Consider the following 11192-nt stretch of genomic DNA (forward strand, 5'->3'; position numbering starts at 1 on the left):
GAGCGGCGGTGCGACGGGGTGGCCGGAGGAAGGAGGACGAGGGCGAAGAGGAAGAGGGAGGAGTTTAGCGGGGGCCACACGCTGGCATGGATCGGGGGTGGTTTGTGGGTGCAATCGCGCTACGGTGAAGCTCCCCCGTGCTCCCCTGACACCCGTTACGTTAATTAAATACATTGTTGCGGGGACACAGACTCCTACTGTGTATCTCAAGCTTTATAGGTGCAGAGGGGCACCTTAAGTTAGCGCCGTTTCCAACCCCCTCCGGTCCCCGCGGGAGGCCAGTTGCCGATGAATTTTCTCCGGGACCTTTGCCCGTTAATTCAAATGTTATAGACGCCCGCTAGAGTCGAGGCTAGCGTATTAATCGAGAGAGGTCGAATGGACTCCGCGGGTGGGCGATGTTAAAGACGTCGAGAGTCAACTATTTCAATAATTCGTCGGCCGATTCGAATCGAAGAGGGTTGCTTCGCGATGATTTTTATTTTCAGGGTTAATCTATTTCTTCGATTTCTTTGAAAATCGAATTAATGTGTAGGTTTAGACTATCTCGTCGTCATTTCTAATTATATTTGTATTTAAAATTTAGCTGTGAATATAAAAGATGAAATTTCTCAAAAAACTATAGTATTCAAAAATACTATCATGAAATTAGAATATTTTTGTAATAGGAAGAATTATTGGCATTTGATTATTATGACGAAACGATTGCGCTAAGAAGATTCGAAAACATTTGATATACTTTGTCACATTGAAGTATTTAGTTTTTGGACGGTATTCATAGTCTGTTCTTATTTCAAGACCGTCTTAAGTAATGTCTTAAGACGCTAATATGACCCTCTGATTAGTTTGTGACTTCTTAAGACTGTACTTAAGATGGTCTTGAATATAAGATTCAACTATGGCCGGTATTCATAGTCAGTTTTTATATTCAAGATCATCTTAAGTTTAGCTTGAGGTGTCATGAACCAATCAGAGAGCCGCATTAGCATCTTGAGACAGTCTTGAAATAAGAACCGACTATCAATACCGCCCTATAAATACCGCCTTTATATTAAATATACAGATATATACGATTTAAGAATGTCAGTTTCATCCAGTCTTTTTAATTTTTATCTTGTTTTACATTTATCGCTTTATAACTAATATAAAACTACAACATGAATATTCAATAATCATTTAAAATTATAATTTTCGGAGATTGGCGAAATCGGGCTTGAACTTAACGAATGCATCGGAAAAATTAAAATCACGTTTTAATCATGGACCTGTTAACACGAGTCCGTTTCTGGATTTCCAGGTATGGTTCCAAAATCGGCGGACGAAGTGGCGGAAGAAGCACGCGGCGGAGATGGCGACGGCGAAGCGGCGGCAGGAGGAAGTCGAGGGCGTCGTCGCCGAGGGTGAGGACGGTTGCAGTGATGCTGAAGCCGACGGTGGCGGCAGTGGCGGGGGGGGGGGGGGGGGGGGGGGGGGGGGGGGGGGGGGGGCAAAGGGAGCTCGAGCAGCAGTATAGGCATTGAGAACCGCCGGGGACGGCGGGGGTTGCCCGGGGACACGCGGGGACGCGAAAAAAGGGAAAAGAGGGATGCGGAGGAGAAGGATAAGGCGTGGCTCGGGGGCGGCGCGTTCCGGAGGGTTTCTCGCGGCTTGTTCGGAGAACAACGCGCGTGTCGGCTCGGAAATGATCGCGGAACGACTATACGGCAGCAGAGATGGAAAGAGAAAAACGGAGGAAGGAGGGAGAGAGAGAGAAAGAGGGAGACGTACGTACACGAGTGTGCGTGTTCGCGTGTCTTTCTTCGTGATTTAAATGGACGCTTAACGCGGCATCGCAAGTGACGTATTTAGTTTTCATATTGGGATGTCTGGAAAGTCGCGTGTCTTCTTCGTTTTAAGGAAAGTACACAAGACAATGGTTTTAAAATTTTAATAGAGAACATAGATTGAGAACGAGGGTAGTTGAAGTTGATTCTTGTTAAATTACGAGTAGGAGATATACGAAGAAGAGTGGAGAAGACTTATTTCCGAATTAACTTCAGACGAATTTTTGCTGGAACAAAAATTTAAATAGAGAAGTTTAATTGTGTCGTCTTTTGATCAGGAGAATCTGATTTTCCAAAATTATTAAAAAATTTTGCAAAATTTCGCAAAATTTACAGAGAAGAAGCGCGATTTGCGGGACATCATACGTTTGCAAAACGGGATGTGTTTCGTGATAATGCCAAATTATTTGCAGTTATGTCAGTATAGTCAGTATAGATAGAGAACAATCGTGATTCTTTGAAACTTTACGATGATTGCCATTAATTTAGACTGGTTCTAAAGCCGTAATTACACTAGCGATTGCGCGATTGAGGATTATTTTTCAATCAGTTAGAGCAGAGCAATCGGTGACTACTTTGTTTTGATTGGTTGAAAAGTAACCGCTAATTGCTAACATAATCATGCAATCACTAGTGCGATTAACGAGTGCTTTGATTCGCTCTGAGACATTGCGAATTGCAAAGCGTTGATTTTGTTGATGGCAGATTCATTCAAGAGCTAGTAAAGTAAGTACTGGAGAAAAGACAATTACTTAAATCAGAATTAAGCGTTACAATGTATAAAGCAAAATACTATTTATTTATTTTTTTATATCAATTCAAAAATTTGTATTATTGTGAATATAATATCGCAATTATTAAATAGAGAAACATTTTCATTTAAGAGAAGGTTGAACAAAAATTTCGATACAATGAATCTGCCATCCAAAAAAATGACCTGGCATTAATTGGAATTTAAATTACATCCCTATGCATTTGCCATACTCTATGATAATTCGAACGTATCGATAGAGACTATCGATTCAACGCTAATCTCGAAATGTAAAATAAAATCAAATTGAGCATGTTTATCAACCCGAAGACTTTAATTGGTCGCGAGCGATCACGATGTCAATTTATTATTATAAAGTTGACTTGTTTTCGCGCAAAGATGCCAAAAATATTTTTTAACTACTTTCTCTTTTCTCTTGCTCCAAGAAACGAGAATCTAGTGTACAATAAATGCTTTTAACGCAATCGGAATTGACCAGTCAAATGTATCGTATCAAATATCGATATTTATGTTAAAATTTATACTTTTTCAAATGAAATCATCACGAAACAGCTCTCTAAAATCTTTGAAGTGGGATTTAACTCCAAAAAAGTGAAATTTCACTTTTAAAAACTGACAATTGAGTCACTCTTTCTAATACTGCCTCAATTATCATTCTTTATCTTTAGAATTAGATTCCACTCCAAAGATTTTAAAGAACGTATAGTCATTTTAAATAATGCAGTGTTAAATACATGAAATTAGAATCCGCGTGCATCTGTCGATTTAAAATCGGCTTAGGAAGCATCACATGACAACTTTGTTGCTTTATATTACGCAATGTTGCTTATCATGTTTGGCAGGAAAATATAACTGCGTCCATATATCGTTAACCACCTTCTGAATCGCGACGTGTTACCGTCCCCAAAATCTCTCAATCGCGTGTGCATATTTAGTCTGTAGCTACGAGAGCATACGGAGGAATCGATAGGAAGGTTTGCCGAGCTGCTTATGCGATAGCAGATTAGTCGCTGGGGGCTTTGTTATCCATCCGACAAACAAACGCACGGCAAATATGGTAAACAACGCACGCGACGTAACGTCAGCCCCCGTCAAGAAGGTGTTAATGGATAACCATAAATCCAAGGGCCTAGCAATCTGTACATCGTTCTAACTAGTCGACTCGTCACCCGGAAAGGATGCGAATTATTCCCCCGATTGAATAAAATAATTATACGTAAATACACTGGACTCAAAAAAAGAATACCCCCCGAGAAAATTACTCGCTGCGCCACAAACACGTGACTGACCCTATCATTGGAAAGCATTAAATATTGCGGATTCACGAAACATGCAAAGATATGTTATTTTACAAGAGGATAGTGTCATTTAACATTCAATTTCGTGCTCATGTTAATAAAATTGTCTATTCATTAAACGTAAAAAATACTATTACGTTTATAAATAGATAATTATACAGATCTTGCAACTTTCCGATCGCATGTTGAATGGCACCGAAATTGTAAAACAACACGAGACAAAACAATTTAACCAATCATATTGAACTAGTGTGATCTCGCTATCGACAAATAAAGATCGTTTGTGAATCGCCTTTGTTAGGAAAGCGTTTCCAGAAAAGAAATTTTATTTGCCGGAGAATTAAAACTCAGAAAAAGAACTAAAGATGTTCCCTTGTTTGAAAAGTGACTATTGTTAAAAAGTTAGTTTATTTATCTTTGTACGAATTTTATTCTTTATGTACGAATATTTATTTATTTGTCTAAACTGTAAACAAGAGATGGAGATTTTTAAAAATCCTTCATTTGCCTGTAAATTAAGCTAAAGTCGAGTATCTATCATAAAAGAAAAAAAATATATCTGAGAGATGAATTACACGTGAATTTCGAACACGTTCGAATGAACTTTGCGCGTCGAATCACGCAAAAATGAACTTTGTATATTATGTAGATATACGATAAACGTGAATGTGATATCTAACGTATTTAATACGGCGTTCGGTTTAGGCGCGTAAGTGAAGTAAGTAGATATCGTCTATTGTAGACTAAAATAAAATACAGAGGAATAGGAGAATATATATATATATATAAATATATATATATATATAAATCGCACGTGGCGTGCGTCTAAACTCGTAACTCTGGCTCGGTTTTTTTCAGCTGCACTTCCTTACATTTTCCGCATTTAAAATGAGACAAGTGTATATTCGGGCTTTCGAGGGGGAGAGAGGCAGGAGAGAAGAAAAAAAGGAAATAAACTAAAGTAAAAGTGCAACTAAAAAGAACGAACTTTTTGTATTCTTGCCGCAGATTAGCGCTAAATATGATTATTTAAGTTTTAGGCCGAAATGTAAGAGCGTTCTTTTAACAGAGCTTAAAACTTTGGTTGTATATGGCGTAGGAAATTTTACGAAGATTTTATATACTTTAATAATTGTTTTCTAAAACACTCACATTATACCAATAAAAATATAAAGATCGATATCGCCTTAACGAGTATATTTGCCAAAGTTTAATTTTCATTATATATTATTATTATGTCTTTTTATAGAGAAATTAAATGTTGGATTTTAAGTTTATCTTCGAAGCTTTTTACAGATTGAAAAAAAATATTGATTTTTTTCATGTAAACACCGGACTGCCTTTTAGTCTAACATGCGGCGAGAATGCAAGTCGTAGAACTTGATAAGCGTTAATCGCTGTGTTCAGAAAGATTCGGCAGCGGGTAGAGCCCTGAAGGGGCAACAGGATTCGAAGAACGTTTTCCAGACGCAGAAAAAGAAGAAAAAGATAAGAAAGAACGCTTCGCTATTTTGCGCTGTGATTAATCGAACGATCGTTTCCTAAAAGGCGCATCCTAAGTCTCTTGTAACGTCTATCGAGTATCCGACAACACATTGCTGTACAGTAAACCTAGGTAAATTGTTAATGGACGAGGTAGAGACAATCTGTATAAAGTACTGTATAAATTATACATACGTGTTATCTATCGCTTGTGTATTATATCTCCAATTTAATAAATGGAACACGTATTATGGTATAATTGTAGAATTATATTATATATCTCGTAATGCGTTCACTTCATTTATCCCGTCCCACCCTCCTCGATTATCGCACGCTGCAATTTTCAGCTCCGTGCGTTAAAATCGTTGTAATCGATATACGTTTTTATTCGATCAAAATTCATTTAGTCTTTAAAAACCGGCTAAATATTCGTTTAATTGCAAAGAACGAAATTAGAGTAAAATATCGTTAAAATAATATTTTTTCTTTATATGTGTGTGATAATAAAATGTTGATTATCAGAGTGTAATTTTTTACTTCAAATTCTGTTCAATTAAGATAGTATACATAGTAAAAAAATTTGTGTATTTGTGCTGGAAACGGTCCACTCACGTTTGTGTTAACAGTTTGTATTGAATTTTTTAATGATATTATATTGTATTGAATTTTTTAACGATATTATATTCAAGTGTTAATTTAACATAATGATTATGTTATTTAAAGATTTTTTTGTGAAATTGATATTCAATGTTTCTTAGTGCTAAATGACACAATTTATGAGTAAGTGAACAAGTAACATAAAAATAATGTGTTTCAAAACGTAAATTCTAAGACAAATGATTGAAATATGAGTTAATTTAACATATTATAAATGTTAATTTTCTGGGAAAAAAAAAAATGTTTCCACGGTTTGTTTACAAACTGTGTCGATGGTCCTTCTTTGTATTTATTCTCTTACATAATATTTGTTATCTTCTAACATATTTTCATCCTGTGTAAAATTAATTCAAAAATTTGAGTGGACCGTTTGGGATTTATGTTAAATTCAACACATTTTTTCCATCTGTGTGTAATCAAGTTTTTCTATTTTGAAAAAACAAAGACGAATATCGCATGTATGATTTATACTCAATTAACTCAAACTTATCGAAGTGGACAATAAAATAGACGAAATAAAAAAATTTGTAAGAAGTGCAAAATAGGTGAATTACCGGTTATGATTACTTCCAAACTAGATCCGTGCTTCCGAACAGATTTTCCCATCCGATCTTTCTTCAGAACAGATTGATTTTTATTCGATTCTTCTATCGATCTTCCTTCATTCGTTACGTCTGAAAAGAGAAAATATGTTAGAATAAATTTTGCATTTTATTATTTATTACAATGCTATACATATCGATTGTCCTTGTAGCAATCGGAAATTCGGTGTAACGATCGATGCAACCATACGTGGAACAACAATATAATAAACATAACTGAGGGAAAGAAAAAAAAAAAATAATTTTATTTTAATATATGTAATACAAATATCAAGTCCTTTTTGTTATCCCTACACAAGTAGCGCACAGACGCGATATACTGTTAATTGGTACCTCCGTATTCTGATTAAATCGCGGTTACAACGCAATCTCCGTAACTTGCGCTATATGAAGCCACGTATCCATGTCTGGCGAAATTATTTGCAACTTAGTCCTGGCGATCGCTGTAGTTCGCGAGTGCGCCCGGAGGAAGAGCATTAGTGCGCAATTAATCGGTCATCGCGGGTAGAGAGATGGAGCGGGATGAGAGACGAGGAAGGAAGACGCAAAAAATCTGAATGGAAGAAGTGATTTCCTAAAACAAATTCCTAGAAGGACGTTCGCTTCTTGCAAGCGTGAGGTAAATTATCTGTTGCAAAAGAATTAACGTTCTCCTCGAAATAATCGGCCATCCTGGCACATGGCTAGAGTCACTACACCAGTCAGAACAAGTAAGAGATTCACGATATAAAAAGTGAATTATAATGCGTGTATAAAAGAGAAAAGATAACAAATCACTCAAAGATAATAGTTGGTTGTTTAATCTTTAAAAATATCATAAGTTATCTTTAAAAAATAAGACAAAAATAATAGTTTTAATTAAAAAAGTGAAAAACCACAAGAAACACTAGTGAATGACTGATAAGTTTTAATTAATGACCAATGTGTACTAGTAAATGACCAGTATACAAGTTTTCCTTTTAAAAGAATACGTAGATTTCAGTAAATATTTTGATAATATTTCAGTGTTTCTGAAAATGATTTTAGAATGTCTTTTCAAAAATAAATTCAACCATTTTCTACCAGGCCTATTATTTACAAATAGAAACTAATTGATTTTATAGAAGTTCGCATCACTGTAAAAATTTAAATATAGTACTAATTTAATGATTTATTAGTATCCTGATATATGCCTAATTCAAATAACGGGGGCAACATAGTGGATAAGGTGTCACGTTCTGATATTAGCTGTTAAAAAATGTATGCTCAATCATGTACGCTATTGTACGCAATAGCACACCATGGCACACCTAGCTAAATTTCTTCCACTATGATTTCGCCTGTGAACTTCAAAATTGGGCCTCAAGATGAAAGCATGACATGTACGTTCTCTTCATAGTACAATTTTGTTTAAAAAATGATTCGGGGACGACCGGACCTGGAATATCTGAAAAAATTAAAATTTTGCGGAATACATAATGAAACATTCTCGGAATATATAACAATATACATATAAATGGAATTTTTAACTTTAACCGATATTTAAATATTGCTTTTACATTCCGTAAATATTTCGGAATATTCCAAAATACTCTTGGAATGATTTTTTTTTATTTTAGGAACCTTTTATGAATATTTCAAGAATATTTAGCGTTAGCTGGATATCTATTCACATAAATTATATAATTATTTACGTAAAAATTGTTACTTAAACCTATCTTTTATCAAATGAGTTCCTTATCACAAGCATACACAAAAATATTACGACCAGTGCGAACTTCAGTTTCTCTAGATATAAATCTAAAAATGTTTTCGAAAGTGATACGACATCGTTGCTATAGTTTGGAGTTGGATATTAACTCTAAACAATCACAAGCAGCTTTTCAAATATGATAAATATTATAGATTTTTATTTTTACAATAGATACATATACGATAGAAAAAGTCTGAAATCATGGTATTACCATGTCTTATATATAGCTCTTTTTTATTTTGAACATTTGTATTTGCGCGACTAAAAACTAAGTAAATGTATAAAGGGCTACGAGCAAAAAGCTAGATATTGTTTGCTATAAAATTTAATAACCTATTTAAACATTCAACAAACGTTTCGACCACTTATCGGGTCATCTTCAATGTTATGATCTTTTGATAATCTTAAAATTCTATATAACCTATAAGATTACGAAATGATGTTTATTAGAACAAGCTATCGTCAATCCTTCAAAATTCAGAGATCTAAGCAAAACAAATCACGATGACGTCAAAGACTGTGGTCAAAGCCTCACTATAAATGTTTTGACGCCTTTGATGGACGAATCAGAAGAAAGAATTTTACAAATTGACCGATCAAAAAACACTTTAAAGCATTTGTAGCATCGCGTTGATCGTACCGATTATGAATCGTAACTGATGATCGAAAAGTAACTCATTTTGGAGCCATTTTGACGTCATGATGATTTGCATTTTGCTTGAGAAGCTTTCGACGCTTCAGAAAGTGTTCGATAAAACGAAGCGGTTTTGTGGCGTAAAAGTAACGTTTACCTCATTATCGAGTTCGTTCTTGTGATTGAACATTTACCTAGAGATGCAGTGTAATCGTGCATGATCAGTACAAAGCTGGAGCCACTTAAATAGATATAGGTAGCAACAATCATGCAGGAACACGGGAAGCGAGAATGCGCGGGATCCGAATTATCCGAAATTCTGAACGTTCATGACGAAGTCACTGCGAGCGCCATCTATGCGCGACGCCGCGAACTACGTCTGATTTTAAACTGACTGAAACTACTTGACGTCACGTAAGTAGAATAACTCGATTATTTACGCTCCTTTATTACTGCAAGTTCTAAAAACACTTTTAATTACATTATTAAATATCAAATTATTCTTGAGATTTTTAATTACGTTATTAAATCTAAAACTATTGCTACACAATCGACATTCTGAAACTTTTAAATAACTTAGTGTAAATTTAACACGAAATTAATTATTCAGTATAAAGAATTAATACGTAGAACAATGTCAATCTAAAAACAAAAAGGTTCTTTGTAACTTTTATATCAAGAGCTTATATTTTTTAAAATAAATTTTCACAATCCAATAATAAAACGTTTGGCAGACAAAAACGTAATTCGTCATCAAAATATTGCATCATATTATAGAAAAATTTAGTAAACATCAATAGTAACATAACATAATCAATTTTATAATTTTTACCCAACAATACAAATATATATAATATTATACATATATGTATATTACATAACAGTTATATTGTTGACTATTATGTAATAATTATATTGTTGATGTTTATCAATTAGATAGCACAGAGAGTTCAAAAAGAATTCAGTCGTATGTCATCAATTCTGAATTCATTTTTAGATGCAAAAAGAATTATCTTTTCAGAACTTTTCAGAAAAAAAATTTTTTTCCATCTGAAAATGAATTCAGAATTGATGACATACGACTGAATTCTTTTTGAACTCTTTGTGGGAAGGGATTAATTAAGTTGCTCTTCTAAATGTTGATTTATCCAAAATAGCTGTAGAAGAAACATTTATATACGTTTTCTCCGAGATCACTTCTGAAAGCATGGCGCGCGTATAATAAATAATATAATTGTTTAAATAAATAATATTATATAAATAAATAATATAATAAATAATATAACTGCAGTTTAAGATCACATGGCGCAATAATAATAAATTAAATCTTCAAGAAAAGAACATCGAAGGCTCGGCATGCTTATTTATATATATTATTCGCAAGTCTCTCGATCGCTTTCGTCCTCAACATCTCATCGGAGATTTTACGTACAACCGTACCCTCCGAAGGTGATTTTCCTTTTTCTTAGCGAGAATCGAGGAAACGAAAGAAACACTCGTAAATAGGCTGGGTGACACGCGCGCGGCCTAGCTGTTCACCCTCGCGGCCTCGACGTATCGATTTCGGATAAGCACAGTGATTAATGTTAACGAGAGTTTTTGCGACTCGTAAAGTGTGTCGGCACACGCGATCCTTACGTCGCCCCCTCCCCCTAATGGAGGAAGGTTCTCCTCCTCCAGGACGGGGTGCCACGCCGGAGGCTGCAACCCCCGCGGCGTATCGGCGCTGTAAATTTATCGCGGCGTTAAGCCGTTAATATTTGCCCGCCTCCTCGGCGGCCGGGCCTTAAATCAATGGGAAATATTCCTAATTGGAATATGGAAAAAGTTGGGCCGAGCGAGCGCCCGGTGACGACACGGTGGGAAAGGGGGTGCCCCCGGGGGAGAAGTCGCATTAAAGGATAAAAGAATATAAATTTCCCCGAGGAAGGGGACGGCGAGCCGAGAAAAACGACAAGAAGTTTCCGATTAAAGCTCGGGATCGCGCGCCGGGACGTGTATTGAACTACAGATTGCGCAGCAGTTATTAACGACGCGCGAAAGTTCGGCACTTTCGCGAAGGGTGGCCGATGCTAATTGCGACAATCGCGGCTATACTGACGCGAGTATACGAGCACGATTCGCGAATTGCGGCGCGAACGAGACAACTTCGCCGAAAACATGTCGATCGTAATGTAGCGGTACAATTAATT

General features: G+C 35.7%; 1 protein-coding gene across 1 annotated transcript in view; it reads left to right on the forward strand.

The window, feature by feature from the left end:
• Positions 1-1513, forward strand: part of HGTX (HGTX homeodomain transcription factor) — a 44504-nt gene extending 42991 nt beyond the window's left edge. The window contains exon 4 of the mRNA XM_018456599.1: positions 1298-1513. Coding sequence (XP_018312101.1) covers positions 1298-1513 — 216 coding nt within the window. The remainder of the gene's footprint in view (positions 1-1297) is intronic.
• The last annotated feature ends 9679 nt before the right edge of the window (positions 1514-11192 follow it).

Source organism: Mycetomoellerius zeteki, unplaced genomic scaffold (assembly GCF_001594055.1).
Source record: "Mycetomoellerius zeteki isolate Tzet28-1 unplaced genomic scaffold, Tzet1.0 scaffold581, whole genome shotgun sequence".
Classification (NCBI taxonomy): domain Eukaryota; kingdom Metazoa; phylum Arthropoda; class Insecta; order Hymenoptera; family Formicidae; genus Mycetomoellerius; species Mycetomoellerius zeteki.